General features: G+C 40.7%; 1 protein-coding gene across 2 annotated transcripts in view; it reads left to right on the top strand.

Moving 5' to 3' along the window:
• Positions 1-18,208, top strand: part of LOC135216908 (protein B4-like) — a 160,268-nt gene extending 142,060 nt beyond the window's left edge. For both annotated transcript variants that reach the window (XM_064252452.1, XM_064252453.1), the window contains exons 4-5: positions 11,409-11,542; positions 17,486-18,208. In XM_064252452.1, the coding sequence (XP_064108522.1) occupies positions 11,409-11,542; positions 17,486-17,917 (566 nt within the window). In that variant the 3' untranslated portion in view covers positions 17,918-18,208. The remainder of the gene's footprint in view (positions 1-11,408; positions 11,543-17,485) is intronic.
• The last annotated feature ends 316 nt before the right edge of the window (positions 18,209-18,524 follow it).

Below are 18,524 nucleotides of genomic sequence, written 5' to 3'. Positions count from 1 at the left end.
AAGAAATTTTGGTATTAGGATTATGTATTGATGGAATACTAAATAGGGTGAAATAGGTTATAGGAGTCCATATAAAATACCAGGTTGAGGTCCAGTAATATAAAAAAAATTTTTATGTAATTCCTTTTCAGTGATAAAATTCCCATATTTAAGTTTCTTCAAAAAGGGATTTTGACGAAGGAAAAATCTATTTCTGGGTGATTGGCTCGTGTCGCCCTATGAAAGGATCCTTAATATCATTCTTTCTAATTAAAATTAATCTAAAATTACCAGAGAAAAACAAAATTAAGAAAATGTCAGTAAAACTGACTCGCTCACTCTTAAAAAGAAGTGTCGGTATGGCAATAGGGGCGAGTGGGAACACTACCACGAGACATTCACCAATTAGACCTTCCAATCAGAATCCCCACAAGAGAGAGCTGATACCAACGGGCGATGCGGCCGCTACTACTACTACTAGAGGACGCCACGGACAGCAGCGCCCATAGCGGTCATCCTTAATCTAAAAACATCTTGTCCTGCAGGGGGGGCAAACAATACAGGGTGGGTTTCATAGGGCGACACGAGCCAATCACCCAGAAATAGATTTTTCCTTCGTCAAAATCCCTTTTCTGGGCTCAGCTCGTGTCGGCCTATGAAAGAGTACCAGAGAAACAGACAAGATGGGAAAAAAGGACAAATGAAAATCAGTTGTAAAATGAGGGATATAATATAAGTAAATCAATTATTACAGCATATAAACTAAGTACTTAAGGCTAACTTATTCTAAACAGTGACATAAAAGAAAGTTAGTAATGTAAAGTACTTAAAATTACAGTAAACATAGTAAATTACAATAATGCAGTGTAATTTTAACAAAATAGATTTACTTAGATAACTTATTTACAAAATATACAAACACATTGTGTCCTACCCTAGCATAAAAATAAGGGTAGGTACACTGAAGTACATTATCAGTACATAGTGTGGATGTCCCTAGCAAAAAAATAAGGGACAATCCACTAATATGATCTCAGCGGCTAAGGCTAGGATATCCGAGTAGCATGGCGATAGGGTGAGGCATGTTGGATGAGGTAGGTAGAAAGGAGACCTGGATCTGTACTATGACTACTATACAGTATCAGGAGAAACAATGTTTCCCGCTGCTACTGCTGAAAATTTTAAAGATTCCAAGGACTTTAGATAATGACTTTTAAAGACTGTCGGAGATTTCCATCCAGTATACTTTTTTAAGAAATCAATCAAAGTTCATATGTTGAAAGGTAATTAATTTGAGGTGGCTACTCCCCTGATGTCATGTGCTTTTGGGAATGAATCAGGATTGGCTTGTTTAATGAAGTAAAGGATTTGTTGTCTAATACCTTTTACTGACAAAGTACCACCTTTTTCTCTCATGAAGAGAGAACCTGAGGATCTTGAGGATGTACGAGATAGAAAGGCTCTTAAAGTTGATACTGGGCAGAGAGAAGGGTCTTGCGGAAGTGGGATGGAACTTTCCAAGGGGGCCCACCATTGCAAGAGGATCCTCATTTTTAGCCAAAAAACTACGATCCGGAGCAAGCAGAACTTCTCCTGAGGGGAGGAATTCCACATGACCCGCATCTCTGGATAGAGCCGACAGTTCTGAAATTCTAGCTCCTGAAGCTAGGCTTAATAAGAATAATGTCTTTCTAAGAAGCATTATGAATGTACAAGACGAGTTGTCAGTATCTGAAGCTAGTTTGAGGACATCATTTAAGAACCATGAAACTGCAGTAGGCCTTTGAGAAGGTCTAAGTCTAGCACAGGCTTTAGGAATAGACGTGAAATAAGATTCAGTCAGATCTATCTGGAAACCTAACTGAAAGATCTTCTTCAAAGCCGATTTATGAGTAGTAATAGTGCTAGCTGCTAAACCTTTTTCAAACAAGGATCTGAAAAAGGATATAGCTAAATTAACTGTCATGGTTGTAGTGTTTGATTCTTTCAGGAAGGATGCTAATTTTTTAACAGCTGAGTCATATTGTCTAATAGTTGACTCTCTCTTATCTGATTCTAGGAAAGAGGATATTTTGTTTTGTAAAAAACAATGTGGATTCAACTTGAGATTAGCATCTTTATTAGCCGCAAACTTCATGAAGTCCATAAAGTTAGGGTCTGAAGAATTCCTGAGGAAGCGAACACAGTCCTCATTTGTACTGATTGTGACAGCTTGGGATTGGGAATCCGTTGAGGTCGGAGACCCAATTCCAGAAGTAGAGGATACCAGTTGCTCTTGGGCCAGTCCGGTGCAATCAGAGCTACTATTCCCTTGAAAGTCCTCAGCTTGCTCAAGACTTTCAAGAGGAGATTCACTGGAGGAAAAGCATAAATTTTTCTCCACTGATCCCAATCTAACGACAGGGCGTCCGTGGCATAAGCCAGAGGGTCCAGGTTGGGGGCCACATAGCAAGGGAGCTTGTGGTTCGCTTGTGAGGCGAAGAGATCTACTTGGAGACCTGGGACTCTCCGGCATATCCACCGGAATGACCCGTCGTCTAGGGACCATTCTGATTCCAGAGGGACTGACCGGGACAAAGCGTCTGCTATCACATTTCTTACCCCCGCCAGGTGAGTGGCGGACAGATGCCATTTGTGTTTGTTTGCTAGAGCAAAGATGGCTATCATGACATGGTTCACATGCTTGGATTTGGACCCCCCCCCTCTGTTGATGCAATGAACTACCACTGCACTGTCCAAAACTAGTCTTAGATGAGACGTTTTTCGGGGGAAGCAGTCTCTTCAAGGTAAGAAATACTGCCATTGCTTCCAGAACGTTTGTGGAGCTGGCGTAATTGAACTGACCAAGTCCCTGGAACCTGTTTGAACTGAGAATATCCCCCCCACCCGGACAGGGAGGCATCCGTGTGAATGGTTAACACTGGAAGGGGATATTGAAGGGGTACCCGCTTGGCTAAGTTCTTTACTTTTGACCATGGACGGAGTTGATTGCGAAGGATCTGTGGAATTACTGACAACTTGTCTCGAGATTTGGCGTTTTGCTTCTCGATCGCCAAACTCGATTTATATCTTTTAGCCTTGCTTTCAGGAGGATATCTGTCACTGAAGCAAACTGAAGGGACCCTAGGATTCTTTCCTGGCTTCTCCTTGATGTTTGCTTGCATTTGAGAAAATGTCTGACAGATTTTGCTATTTCCTTCCGTTTGGCCACTGGAATTGACAGATTGTGGGAAGACAAATCCCATTGGATTCCTAGCCACTGAAAACGAGACTCCGGGGTAAGTCTGGATTTCGTTTTGTTTATACTGGAACCCAGATGTTCCAGAAAGTGAACTACCTTTTTGGTGGCTTTGAGGCATTCCTCGACTGTTGGTGCCCAGATCAACCAATCGTCGAGGTATGCTGCTATCATTATTCCTGAGCTCTCAATTGCTGCACAACCACTTCTGCTATTTTCGTGAATACCCTGGGGGCTACATTCAGACCGAAGGGCATCACTTTGAATGAGAATGTCTGATTTCCTAGCCTGAATCCTAGGAATGGGCGGAAGTGTCTGGCTATAGGGATATGATAGTATGCGTCTGTAAGATCGATGGAGGCATGTGACGGCTCCACGAGGAAGTAAGGTCCTTACTTGCGAGAGGGTAAGCATCTTGAACTTGTCGCAACGAATGAAAGAGTTTAGCTTTGACAAGTCTAAGATTACCCTTCTTTTTGTTGAGCCTTTCTTTGGCACGCTGAATAAGCGACCTTGAAATTTTAGATGCTTGACTCTCGCAATAGCTCCTTTCTGAAGGAGTTCCTCCGCATAATCTGTCAATTCCTTTGATGGTATTTGGCGGAATGATTTGATTGGAGGGGGATCTTTGATCCAACTCCAACCCAATCCTTTGGACACTATGCTCTGTGCCCAATAGCTGAACCCCCACCTGTGACGGAAGAGGAACAGCCTCCCTCCTACCTGGGGAGCCTCATTGTTGATGGGCGGGTTGACCACCACGCCCTCCTCTGAACTGCTTACTCCTTGTCGCCCTCCCTGCGCCACGCTGGCGAAAGTAGCCTCTCGCCCTACCTCTCGATTGTCTATTAAAGGGAGGGTAGGCCTGACCTTCATACATAGGGTTGAAGGCCGGCGAGAGTGCGTAGGAGGTCGAAGGTTGTGACTGAGGAGACAGCAGGAGGATGGGCTGGTTCTGCTTTGATGTAGAAGGTTGTCCCTGTTGGGTAACCGGGACGGCCTGAACGAATTGCTGCTGTTGCTGGTGTTTCTGGTAAGGCTGGAACCTTTTACCAGACTTCTTTGGTTTCTTACCAGCAGTGGGGACGGATTCTTGCTTCCTCTTAGATGAAATACCCCACCTAGCTCTAAGGCTCTGGTTGAGCCTAGCAGCCTCGTGGTGTACCTCATTTACAGCGGACTCTGGGAAGAGATCCGCTCCCCACATGCTAGAAGCCAGGAGTCTATTAGGCTCGTGCCTAATAGTGCACTCCTGCAGAACGTGCTTTCGGCAATTCCTCCTAGTCTTGGAAGAAGTCGAAGCATCCGTCTGAACCGTCTGAAGCTGGGACTTGGCCAAAATTTTAAAACAAAGGTTCCGTGCCATACGAGAGAGCAGCCATCTCTGTTAATATCAGCGAATTGAGGGACCTGCCAAACCTAGTTCGAGCGTCGAACTCCGCCTGAATCAAGGAATCAGGCAGCCTTGGGAGCTTTTCGCCGAACTGGTCCATGGCGCAGTCCGGTTTGAGCTTACCAAGCGTGAACGTGGCTGGCAAGTTCTCCCACAATTCTCCAAAAGCTGGGAAGAGCGGAGAAGTAGACTCTGCCTCCCTTAGCTGTGGCATGGGCTCATCCTTGAGGACTGCCTGAAGAGTCGTTTCTACTATTTTTGTAGCGAACGGAAGAGAAGCCTCCTCCTCCGTCGCAAAAATAGTGAAAGGACTCTTGTAAGCCTGGAGCTTGGTGTTTGTACACTCCCAGTCCTCAAGGCAGTGAACCCATTCGCGTTGAGCATGATCTCTACTGTAGAGAACGTTCTCCCTGGAGATCTTGTCCTCCCTAGTAAGCGCCGCTACGGTCAGCCTAGCATAGCCAATGAAAGGCTGCGTCAATTCCGGAGGATAAAACTCGAAGTCCTCAATCCTTCGAGTTCCACACTCCGGGATAGAGATCATACCATCCTTAAACGGAGCGTAAGCGGCCACTCTCCATGGGTTCTCCATGGAGAAAGCTGGTAGTGACTCATATGGTGGAAGCTGGAAAATACCAGCACTTGTTACTGGGGAGACTGGAAGAGGGACCTGAGAGTGAGCCCAGCTACTCGGTCCTCATTCTCTCTAACTCTGTTAGAGAGATCTTGGATGGACTGGCCCGACTGAGACAGAGTGCTCGACAGTTGTGCGAACATCTGCTCGAACTTTGTTCCTAGGGCGGAGACTTGAGAGCCAACCATCTCGCCCACCTGTTGCATCACCACTGCTGAGAAAGCAGTGGGATCAAAGGTGCTGGGTCCCGCTACTCCAACCGGCGTTACCGGAGTGGATGCGGTGGAGGCCGGAGAAGGCATTGGCTCGGCGGGAGCGCGAGCCTTCTCCTTAGAAGACTTGCTTCTAGAGCTCTTTGAGTATGAAGAGCTCGGCTTGGCCTTCACCGCGTCAGCATAGGAAGTCGAAGACTTCTTAGCTGAAGAAGACGAAGACGACTTTTTAGAAGTCGTCTTAACTAGGGTCTTCGGTTCTCTCTGTCCCTTCACCTTTGGGGGTACAGAGAGAGCGGGAGAGCGGGTAGGGATCTCAGATCCCACAAAGCCTTGGAAAGAAGCACTTGAAGAAGGAACAGGAGAAGATCCAGGAGCGCCCAAGGAAAGACCTTGGGCACCCGACACACCTACCTCAACCAACAAATCCTCAGCACCTACCGCCATAGGCTCAATGTTAAGGTCCAAGGTAGCGACGTCCGGGACCGACTCTTGTGTGGCCACGACCCCGAAAGACTGCTGCATCTCCTGCTGGATGGAGGCTATGAGAGGGGCTGCGGATATGGGGTCAACATACCCTGTTGACTTGCCCCCGGGGAAGATCTGAACGGCCAGCTTCTTGTCTAAAATGTAAGGCTGGCCTTTGGCGGCGTTCTTCCCGAAGCCGCCCACCCACGCTTTCAGGGTTGCAAGAGCGACCTCCCTCACACCAGCAGCCTGAAAGAAAAGGCGAAATGAGCTTCTAATGGCGGGACGGGGTTAACAAACTTATGTCTAAGAGTTGTTAGTAAAACGATAAAAAAGTCTAACGACTTCCCCCTCCACCTGTGACTGGCCAGGTCTTAACAGATGCAGGCTTCCGGGTGGAGAGTCATACGTTGTATGGACACGGAGCGTGAGACCTGCACTCATCGGGCGCAGGGGTCGTACAACGTCGCGTTGCATCCAAGGACCTGACAGTTGGTAGCCTGTAAGTGGAAAGATACATAAGTATCAGGAGAACACTTACAGCCTAACAGTTGCTCCGCTGGTGCCGGAGCGAGAAAGTTAGATTAAACCAGAGCCCCGCCATAATACGTGTGGTAGTAATATGGTTGGTTGTCCTAGGCTACGCCGGAGACAAGAGATAGAATCCAACCAGGTGTGGTGGTGAAATGAAAACCAAACGACGGATAACGGCGAGATGGTATACATATAAAATAATAAAATTATAGAAATCATCGTAAAACTAGGGTATATCCTTAAAAATAACAATAATTACCAAACCTTTCCCCACCCGTCTACTAGAAGAGTGCCCGGGTAAGAAGCAAGCTCCCTTCCGGGTAGCGGGGGGAGAGATGCAAGGATATAGTAGGCAAGCAACCGACCACTAGTAGTGACCACCCCGCCCGCTGGCGGCGGAGCCAGTAATCTATAACCAAAGGTGCCCGGCTGCGGCGGAAGGCTCCGTTCGTTACAGAGAGGGAAGGTGGCTGAGCAACTGGGGAAGGGGGGGAGGGTCTCGGCGTAACACGGCGGGAGAGAGAGAGAGGGGGGGGGGCCTACTCCTCCCCGTCCCAACAACTACCCGCTCGGTGACCCGGTACCCTATGAGTGGTCGCCCTATACCCCCCGCTGGGGAGAACCCCTGGCCTCCTCAGAGAGGGAGGGAGGAAGGCAACTGAGGTTGTCATGGCAACCAAGGGGTCCCCCAGACGCCTCCCTATACCTGGTAAGGGAGGAGGGGAAGGGCGGAAGGGTGAAGGTGCGATGGAACACGTGATCGCAAGTGGCCTAAGCCGCGATAGCAACACAACCGTGGAAGGGCCACGTGAACCAGGCTGTACCAATACATGGGACATGCACCTAGGCTAGCCTAACACCCTAAATAGAACTAAATTTACATCGTAAAGATGGAAAAGACACTTTAGTAGTAAGAAAAAGAAGCCCAGGAGGAGGCAAACTGTTTCCGAGGAACAGAAGCCTACTCGGAGCCAGCGATAGCCGATGAAGAGCAAGAGCCGGGATGCTGGGCTGGAACACAGAATAGCCCTAAATACCAAACTAAGAGAAATGGTAAAAGGGCTAACCTAGCTAAAACTCTATGTAAAAAACGATGAACGTGATATAGTAAGCCCATAAGTATAAGAAGTCCCAGTATGGAAGACCGGGAATTCTTAACGAGGCAGCATGGCGCCGCCACGAGTCAACCGGGAAACCGTATATGACCTATTAGAAGGAAAATACTGGTTCCTGGAAGACTAAAATACAGTAAAACACTACTTATGAGGCACTTAACTTAGCCGTTGCGATGGCAGCACGTTCCATGACGGAAGATGAGATAAATCCCGAGAAAAGAGCAAAAGCAAGAAAATGCGTACGAACGCTGGCGCTAATAATTAAGGATGACCGCTAGGGGCGCTGCTGTCCGTGGCGTCCTCTAGTAGTAGTAGTAGCGGGCCGCATCGCCCGTTGGTATCAGCTCTCTCTTGTGGGGATTCTGATTGGAAGGTACAAATTGGTGAACGTCTCGTGGTAGTGTTCCCACTCGCCCCTATTGCCATACCGACACTTCTTTTTAAGAGTGAGCGAGTCAGTTTTACTGACATTTTCTTAATTTTGTTTTTCTCTGGTAATTTTAGATAAATTTTACCTAGAAAGAATGATATTAAGGATCCTTTCATAGGCCGACACGAGCTGAGCCCAGAAAACCTGTTTATTTTATCATTACTTAGCATTGTTAGTAGTAGAGGATATTGAAATGACATGAGTAAATGTAGTGGCATCCCTGAAAAGGCTTTCGTTAATAAAGTTACTAGTTGTGTTCCAAGCCATAGTCCCAAATGACTCCTCTCTATGAGCCGTCAAACAAAGTTTACCATATCTGGGTCTAGATGGTACATGGTAGGAGTCTTCTAGTCTGAAAAGTTTATTTGCCTGTTAATTTCACATCCTTGACAAAGTTGTAGATAATCCTATCCCAAAAATGCAGTAGATAATTCTTCTTCTTCCCAGCTGGTTCCCATTTTATATGGGGTCACCGTTTCAGATGAGCAGTTTCCATCTATTTCAATCCTGTGCTTCCATCTCATCAATTCCCTTCTCATGTAAGTCTCCTCTCATAGAGTCCTTCCATCTCATTCTTGGTCTCCCTCTTCTTTGAACCTCCATCCCCATAGTATGTCTCCCAGCATGGTCCTCATCTCTCCTCAACAGGTGTCCATACCATCTCGACCTCCCCTCCAGCACTTTCTTTGATACTTCCACCACCTTAGTCGACCCCCTTATGTAGTCATTTCTGATCCTATCCTTGCTCGTCACCCCAGACATCCACCTAAGCATTCTCATTTCTGCCACATCCATCATCTTCTGCTCTGTTTTTCTCATGCTTGCTGTTTCCGTACCATACAGCATTGCAGTTCTTACCACCATCTTATGAAATTTTCCTTTTAACCAAAGCGGTACTACTCTTTTGTCACAAAAAACTCCAGAGGCCGCTCTCCAGTTGTTCCAGCCTGCCTGTACCTGATGTTTTACTTCTTCCATACTTCCTCCAGCGTTAACAAAAGATGCCAAATACTTAAACTTATCAACTTTCTTTATTTGTTCTCCACCAAGCTGAATACTTTCTCTTATCATCCCCCTCAGTGGTGGTACACATATATTCTGTCTTAGATCTACTTGTTCTCTTTCCTCTGTCCTCCAGTACTTTTCTCCATCTTTCCAATTTCATTTCCAGATCTTCCCTGCTTTCTGCACACAGAACAATATCATCAGCATACAATATTTTCCATGGTACTGCCTCCCTTACTTCCTCTATTATAACATCCATCACTTATGTTAAAGATAAATGGGCTCAGGGCCAGGGGTACCCCTGATGTAACCCTACTCTTACCTCAAAACCCTCTTGTCTCCCCAACACTGCTCCTCACTCTAGTAAATACATTCCGGTACATCTCTTGTATCAATCGCATGTACTTCTCTGGCACCATCTTCTCCCTCAGACTCCTCCATACCTCTTGTCTCGGGACTGTCATAAGCCTTTTCAAGGTCAATGAATACCATATGTAGGTCCCTTTGCCTTTCCCCGAATTTCTCCATTAGTTGCCTCAGACAAAATATACCATCTGTTGTTCCCCTTCCCTTCATAAATCCCATCTGCTATTTACCTAATTTGTACTTCCTCTCTCAGTCTAGCATCTATCATCCTTTCCAGTATCTTCGAAGTGTGGGACATTAATTTAATGCCCCTATAATTACCACACTCTTGGACATCGCCTTTCCCTTTAAAAATTGGGATCAGTATACTTCCGCACCAATCATTTGGTATCTTCCTTTTCAAGGATCTTTATCATAAGATCGTACAGTATATCCACTCCATCTAATGCTTTCCATGCCTCCACAGGGATCATGTCTGATCTGGTTGCCTTCCCATTCTTCATCATCTTCAGTGCATTTAGTACCTCTTGCCTAGAAAACCTCAGTACCATGCCAATGTTCACTTGCCCATATTCTCTTATTAGTCTATTATTTTCTTCATTTAACAACTGTTCGAACTATTCTTTCCATCTCTTCACAATGTCTTCCTCCTTTCTAAGTACAACACCATCTTGATCTTTTATTTGTTTGATATGTGTAATATCTTTGGTGCTCTTATATCTAGCCCTTGATAGCTTGATCATCTTTAATCCTTCTTTTGTTCCCAGCTCATTATACACATCATCATACGACTTTGCTTTAGCTTGGGCTACCACCTTTTTCACCACCTTGTTTTTCTCTCTGAACCTATCTCTGTCTTCCACTGACTGTGACTCTTACCATCTTTTCTTTGAGAAAATAGTAAAAGATAAGGAGTAGGCAATGTCTTCATCCCACCACCAACTGTCCTTTTCTTCCCATATGATACCAGATGTCTCTCCTAGCAGTTCCTTTCCATGCCCTCTTATTACTGCTGCATTTCATGCCCACCATTCTTGAACATCTTCAATCCCTATATCAATATCCTCCAAAACCATCCTCTTGAACTCACTCTCCTGATCCCCTTCCTTCTCTAATTTGTACCATTTAATTTTCCTTATCCCTTTAGCTTTGGTTTTTCTTTCCCTTTTTAACTTGAAATCCATATATAGCAGTCTGTGTTGGGGGGCTACATGGTCGCCTGGAATAACTGCAGTTCTTGACCTCCACCAGCTTTATCCTTATATACAAGAAGTAGTCTATCTGGGAGCATCTTCCCCCACTCCTATATGTTATTAGGTGTTCCCTTTTCTTAAAGAATGTGTTTACTATTGTCATGTTGAATGACACAGCAAAGTCCATTACTCTCTCTCCTTTTGGGTTTCTCAAAAAAATGCAGTAGATAATGAAATGTAAAAATGAAACATTCTCAACAGACAGTCCAAAGTCTAAACATGTTCAGCTTGTTATATTTGATTCTTCTTTTGCAGTTATTTCTTTCCATGGTAATTCCTGTTGCTTTTCTTTATAGAATTACATGTACTAGTTGTACAGTTTAAAACAGGATTTTATGGGTGACATTGTTGCAGTTTTTCTAAACTTTTCCAGTTTTTCCCATTGCCTGAAGATGTTTAGCACTTTTGTCCATTTCGGGATCTAATGACATCTGATACATGTAGTGAAACGTCATTAAATAAAATGCTCTGGATATGGTGTAGTTGTCACTAATAATTTTTCATACTACTGTATAAAAACAGGAAAAGAGTTAAGGTATTTACCTTCCTGTTATGTAGTTGGTTTTGGATGTCGTTCGGAGACATGGAAGGATTTCTGCCATCCTGGTAGTTTTTTCAATGGTTTGACAGTCTCAGATAATTTTTATGAACAAAATTATCCTAAACTATAGAAAACATTCAAATCTAACTACTGGGATGGCAGAATGCCATACATTTTTTCTTTGTTTACTTAGTGAGAAGCAATAATGAGCTTGCTTGAAAGAAATTATTTTATTTGCAGAGAATTACCCAGAAAAAGAATGGACAAGATGTAAGCCTTTTATTAGAAAAGCGCTTGAAAAGGGGTTGCTGTTGGGTGTGATTTTGAGACCCAAACAAAGTGAAGGAGCTGTTGGACTTGCTGGAAGATTCAAAGTAAGTTTCAATGGATTTTTTCCAAATGTTAACTCAGTGCTGTGTAGACATTGGGGTCCTTTATGTAAGAAATTGTATTTTTTCTTATTAGCCTTAAGTAATTGTCATAATGGTTGTGATCAGTAAATGCTTTGTGTTCCAACCTTCAGATTATGTAATCTAAAAGTACATAACCCTTATTAGCTTGGGAAGGAAAAAGTATCAACTGTATTGGTAATCTTCAGTAGAACAGATGATGAAATATGCAGGCTGCATTTTAGTAAAAGAGTTGTAGACTTTCATCATAGTAATGGAAGAATTAAAGATAAGGAAATGGAGCTTAGAAACTCTGAACAGTTATGTACACACACAGGGAAACCAAGGAAAGAGTTAGGGCAGACAAAAGGAAATTGGGAGATAAACAGTAGTACAAATTTGGGATAAGTTGCAAAAGGAAATGGGGAGATAAACATTGTAGTATATAGTTATAAAGTTGTAGGTTCAAGTGGAAGACTGATTAGGTGGATACATCAAAACAGAGTAGGTGTTAGGGATACAAGTGTAAGTGTATGCTATGGTACTGGAGAAAAAAAAGTCTGCTTGTGGTGGCTACTCTGTAATCATTGCTGCATGACATAAGAAGTTGCAAGTGTACTGCATGAGGCTAAAACTAGATGACCAAATAGCTTTTAGTATGAAATTGATAGAAATAGTTTGTGGGTTCTGATGAGTATAGTAGTACCTCAGACTTCAAACTTAATCCATTCCAGAAGGTTGTTTAAAATATTTTTTTGAAATATTAAATAAATATTCCCATGAGAAATAAAGGGAATCATGTATACTATTATAGTAAAATTTTTGCTCTCTCTTCTTCTCCTCAAAAATATAAACACAGCTCCCTCTATCTCAAGTTAGATGTGCATCACAGTAATGATTAATTTTGTTAATTGTCCATGTTAAATTTTGTGAAAAGCTTTCAGTTATTTATATTTTTAATATTAAACTATACTGCGTTACTTGGTGTTTGGTGCACTAAACACCGGCGCAATTAAGACTTTTCAATTCCCTATGTGAATTGTTATTGCTTTTGCATACATAAAGTAATATTTTAACTCTTCTCTCCTCAACATATCTACGCTCCCTATTCAGTCCCAAGTCAGCTGTGCATATGACATGCAATTTTGTACATCTTTTATGCTAAATTTTATATTGAAATGCTTTATGGGTATCTTTAAACTATATACATGTTGTATATGAAAAAAACCTGTTAGTACAGTTTTTACTTGTAGGACCCAGTAGGCTGTTAAATAAAAGTATACACATAAACAAGACAATCGATCAATTCGAAGTACGAGCATTTGTTCGACAAAATGTTCTCAGATTTTGTGCTATAAACGTAAAGTTCAACATGAGAACGTTCGACAAACAAGGTAAGCCTACCACTGGATATTTTAGTGCTAGTCTGTTCGCACTTAATAAAGTAGTTCATCAGCCTTGATTGAAAGAGGGAGCACTGAACAAATAAAAATCTTGGTAGACTTTCAAGGAGATGCACAGCATTGCAGCAGTAATATTCTTGAATAATATCAAGGTTAATTAAGGCATTAACATGTTTGTTTTAAGTTTTAAAAACTACACTTTTGGTGTTATCAGACTTAACCAAGATTAAAAACTGTTTTGGTGTTATCAGGCATAACCCTGAAATAAAACTAAATTTGTCGTGTTATCAGGGTTAACCTTGAAATAAAACTGAATTTTTGGTGTTATCTGGCTAACCTTGAAATAACTTTCCAAACTTTTTACATATACCACTGAGATTGACAACAGTTTGGAACCCTGGAGTTCCTCTATAAGCCAGTGTTACTGAAAGCATTTGTTTCATTAGCGATTGGATTATATAGGGTCTTCTATTTTCCGTATCCTTTTCTTTTCATCATGCAACTGATATAAATATAATCTGAACATGAAGATGTCAATATAGTCCACAGGAGAAAAGAGACATGCAGTTGATATAATTAATTCCCAAAGGGTATGGAAAGATATACTACTGGTATGTATGAATTACCTCTTAACATTTTAAGACTTGCACATGGGGCTGTCATCTACAAAGTCAGGAATTAATAAATTTTAAAGAAACTTTGATATATAGTAGGAAGTGGGTTTAGAAATGTGGGCAGGTCCAACTTTTTAAAGCTTTTTCCAGTGTAATTTTGTTTTTAGCATTTTTATGATGATTTTTGAAACAAAAAGACAAAAACCTTAAAATAAAACCAATAATCTTGAAATAAATTCGATATTCTTGAAATGTTATCAATATTCTTGATATAAAATCAATAAACTAGAAATAAAATTAATCTTGGAATAAAATCAATAAACTAGAAATAAAACTAATCTTGGAATAAAATCAATAGTAACTGTAGTTGAAAGCGCAAGTTGCGGTTGCGAATGACAGAGAAGGCTTAATATTTCGTAAAAGGCTTTTAAGCCATTACAAAGTCCTAATTCCATATCTTGCATAAGCATTTGTTTTAGACATGTCTGATTACTGCTGGATATTCTGACCCTCTAGCATTATTTCCTATTGTAGGGAATTCCTCAGATCTGATGGTGAACAGTGTCACTAAGATCCCCTCAAAATTAAATTGTTTATAGGTACAGTCTAGCATGTTTCACGTATTAGGTTTTTTTTTTGTACTGCTCATATAGAACAAGCCCACAGGGGCCAACGTTGAACCTAGTTTTCAAGGAATTTGGTGTTCATTTGAAGTAAAAGCAGCTAACAGGAAATACAGAAAGAAGAGATTTGTTAGAAAAAGAATTAAATTTTAAAATATATAGTAAATTAAATTGATAAAATAAATAAATTACAAAATACAAAGAATTGCTTTTGGGGTAATAATGCATTGCAACCCTGCCTGAACATATGAAGTTCCAATTGCACATCATCCTCAGGTTGACTTGTTCCACAGTCCAATGGTGTAAGGAATCAATGACTTTTGGAACTGAGAAGTTTGACAGTGAGGCACATTTACTGTATATTGGTTCAGCTGTTCAGCAAGTATGGCTGCTCTTGGCAGGGAAGAAAGGTCAGGGATCACTTGTGAATGTTAAAAATACAACTTGTGAAAATTTGACAGATAAGAGATTGTCCGCAAATGGTTGAAATCATGACTGCTAATGTTAAGAAACTGGCACCTATCACCGCGAACCACACTGTCTAAATTTGAGAGAAATCTCTGACAGAGGTAGACAGTATTCTAGTCAGTAAAGGAAAAATTACCTAAGCCATGTGCACTGATTAGTATATACAAGAACATATGTACAATACCTTAACTTCCCAGTGGCATTTGCTGAAACTTTTACAGGCAGTCCCCGGTTTAAGACTGTTTTGGCTTACAGCGTTCCGAGGTTACGACACTTGTCAGTTATATTCGTCAGAAATTATTTCCATGTTTAAGACTCGTTCTAGGGTTACGACGGCAATCCGACGGAAGAAATGTGACTACAAAAAGGCAACATAATCAATATTTGAAGGGTTTTTTATGCGAAACAGTATAAAAATGCAGTTAGCATACTTTTGATTCAATTCACCCAAAGCATTAAAAAGTTTTTCTTAGGGTTTTTGACATTTTGCGATGATGTCTCTGTTTACAATGTGTCTCAAGAATGGAACCCATGTTGTAAACCAGGAACTGCTTGTATTTAACTTTTCTCAAAAGTAAGATGAGAGTAAAAACTTTAACCAAATATAGTTAAGAGATTCAGAAGCATTTAGCAGAGTCCCATCCACTTGAATGGGAAGATGGAGTGGAAAATCAGTATGGGATGATCTAACCCATATTTTCTAATTCATATTTTCATTTTACTGTAATTTAGCCTCATACCCCCAATGACTACACCATTCACTAATCCACTCACAATTGAGACTAAGGGTAGCGTTGTTTCTCATAAGTGGAGACTTGACTACACCCACAAGTGTTGCATCATTGGCATACTGAACAAGCTAGTTTTCCAGGCCAACAACTTGTTTACACTTATAATAGCAGTGGACCAAGAATACCACCCTGTGGAACTCCAGACACAGTCTTGGTTCACTCAAGATACCATTATCAACAGCACCTCACTTCTGCCTTCCTGTAAGAAAATCTTGAAGCAATCCTAAAACCTATCCACACTCCAATTTTGAGCTTTATATATTACAGGTGTATAAAGTGCCTTATACGTATGTAATTTACTAAATGAAAAGCTGCCCCTAAATTATATGAATTACTCTACACACAAAAACCTTTTGTAATGTTTTTTTGCAAATGGCACACTGACTCGAATATTGTTCTCCAGTGTAGATGTCAGCCTCTGTCAGAGATTTCTCTCTAATTTAGACCATATGGTTTGCCCTGATACGTGTCAATTTCTTAACATTAGCAGTCACGACTTGGACCATTTACGGATGATCTCTTATCTGTCAAATTTTCACAAGTTGTATTTTTAACATTCACTAGTGATCCCTGATCCTTTATTCCTGCTAGGAGCAGCCATACTTGCTGAACAGCTGCACCAATATACAGAATATACAGTAAATGTGCCTCACTGCCTTAACAAATTCAGGTGTCCTTGATTCCTTACACTGTTGGACTGTGGAACAAGTCAACCTGAGGATGATGTGCAATTGGAACCTCAAATGTTAAAGCAAAGTTGCAATGCATTATTTATTACCCCAGAGTAATTCTTTGTATTTAGTAATTTACTCACATTTTTATCAATTTATTTCATCTTTTCAAATTTATTTTCTTCCTAATAACTGCTCTCTTCTTTCTGTATTTCCTGTTGGCTTTTTTTTTTTTTAAGAACACCAAATTTCTTGGAAACTTGATCGTCGGTGGCCCCTGTACAAAACATACGCAATATGTGAAACATGCTACATGCTAGACTGTACCTATAAACAATTTAATTTTGGGGTGACATTGTTCGCCATCAGAGCTGAGGAGTTCCCTACAATAGGAAATAATGCTGGAGTGTCAGAATATGCAGCAGTAGTTAGGCATGTTAAAAGCATATGTTCATGCAAGGAGATCTGGAATTAGGACTTTGTAATGGGTTAAAAGCCTTTTATGGATTAAGCTTTCTCTGCCATTTGCAACCACAACTTGTGCTTTCAACTACAAGTCAACTGTATTCTTTCACCATGCCTGCATTTATAAATTTTTCAGTACAAGTATTATCGCCTTTGTATATTACAACTAACAATTGCTATACCCATCAAATTAACATAAAATTACTATAGCAAAGTGTATGATAAAATCTTTGCCATTGCTACCAATGCCATGGAACACAGGGCCTCTTGTTACAGTCCTTTCTTTCACTCATTCAAAACTATTTCTTTCATTAAAAGTAGCAAGAACTTGCAAGTGGCCCTTAAAATGTGCAATTGATATAGAATGGGGCTATAGATCTGTCAAAAGCTACATCAAAATATCCAGAAGTTTGTTTTTAAGAATACATACTGGTATACATACTGCTTCCTAATGTACTTAATTTTTTTTAGTTGTAGTATTATTGTTGATAAAATGTGAGCTGTGTGTTGATAGTATGTTTTGCCATGAATGTAGAAAACTTACTGAGCATTATGAAGAAACTGTATTGTACAGGAAAAATTTTTTTTGTAGCATATAAGTGAGATTTAATACTTACTACCTTTGGTATTTGGTCCATTTACAGTTAAGAGAAAAGCTGTAAGCATAGATTTTTTAATAACTATTTGCTGGAAGTTGTTTTAAGGTTGGAAAACTTTTTCACTTTCATCTTTGTGTTGTGAGTTTTATGAGTAAGTTTTCTTTTAAATTTATATGATTTAAGTACTGCTTTGGGTTTGGCTATTTTAGTTTATAGATTTAAATGTGAGAAGAGATTGTTTATATATTTGTGGGCTTTAATCTAAATTTTAACCCTGACACTTTCTCCCCATAGTTAAATAAAGATTTTGAGGCCAAGCCACCACCTAGTAAAGCCAAAACTGAAGGTAAAGCTACAGGAAGTAAAGTCTCTACAGGACAAAAGAAGACTACAGAACTTGTAGGAAAAGTGAAAAAAACCAAAAGTGAGAAAGGAAAAGTTGCCAAGGGAGAAAAAATTAAAGTGAGTGCCAAGGGAGAAAAAAATAAAACTAAAGGGCTAGGTGAATCTAAAGGTGAAGGTTCATCAAAGGCAAAAAAAACTACAGATAAAGAAAAACAACCAGGTACAAAAAAAAACACAAGTAAGAAAGAGAAACCACCTTCTCAGAAAGAGAAACCACCACCTCAGAAAGAGAAACCGCCTTCTCAGAAAGAGAAACCATCTTCTCGGGTAAAAGATAAGAAAAATTCTCCTAACTCAAACTCTAAGGAAGAAAGTGCATAATACTGCAAAGATATTCACCTAAAATCAGTGATGTGGGATTTTAGGAATCTGGTGTATTTCATGAGTCTCTTTATCTTCCAAAATGTAAAGGAACAGTTGTTTTAGCTATAACACTTCACTGGTATTTGAAGTTCTATTGTGCTGTCATATTTTTTTTATCTAGAGAAAGTTTTAACATTTTTAAATATTTTAATTTAAATGTTCTGAAGCCTTATGGTTCTTTTTAGTTTGAAAATGCACTTTTAAAAAGTTTTGAAAATATTTTTATAGTCTCAATAAACTGTAATAATGTTCAGTGTTTCACAGCTCCTGTGTTTAGTTGGAACATATTTTTACATGTCTGATAGCTCTCTCATTAGGCTTGGGATGTGTCGACTGCATTGGATACAAATGCAAACATGTACACTGAAGAAGCTAAAAAAAGTGGCTATGGCATCATAAAGTAGAGATCTTGTGTTGGGTAAATGCACCACTGACAGGGAGGCCTTAGTAACTATTGATGTATACTGTAATGACCTTCATTCTTAAGCTGTTGGAACCATTTTATACCAGTTTTTAAATTTGGCCCTCTACTTCTAAGGTTTTTTGTTTAAGATTTTGAATTACT

Source organism: Macrobrachium nipponense, chromosome 6, assembly GCF_015104395.2.
Source record: "Macrobrachium nipponense isolate FS-2020 chromosome 6, ASM1510439v2, whole genome shotgun sequence".
NCBI lineage: Eukaryota > Metazoa > Arthropoda > Malacostraca > Decapoda > Palaemonidae > Macrobrachium > Macrobrachium nipponense.
This window is presented reverse-complemented; position numbering and strand designations above follow the sequence as displayed.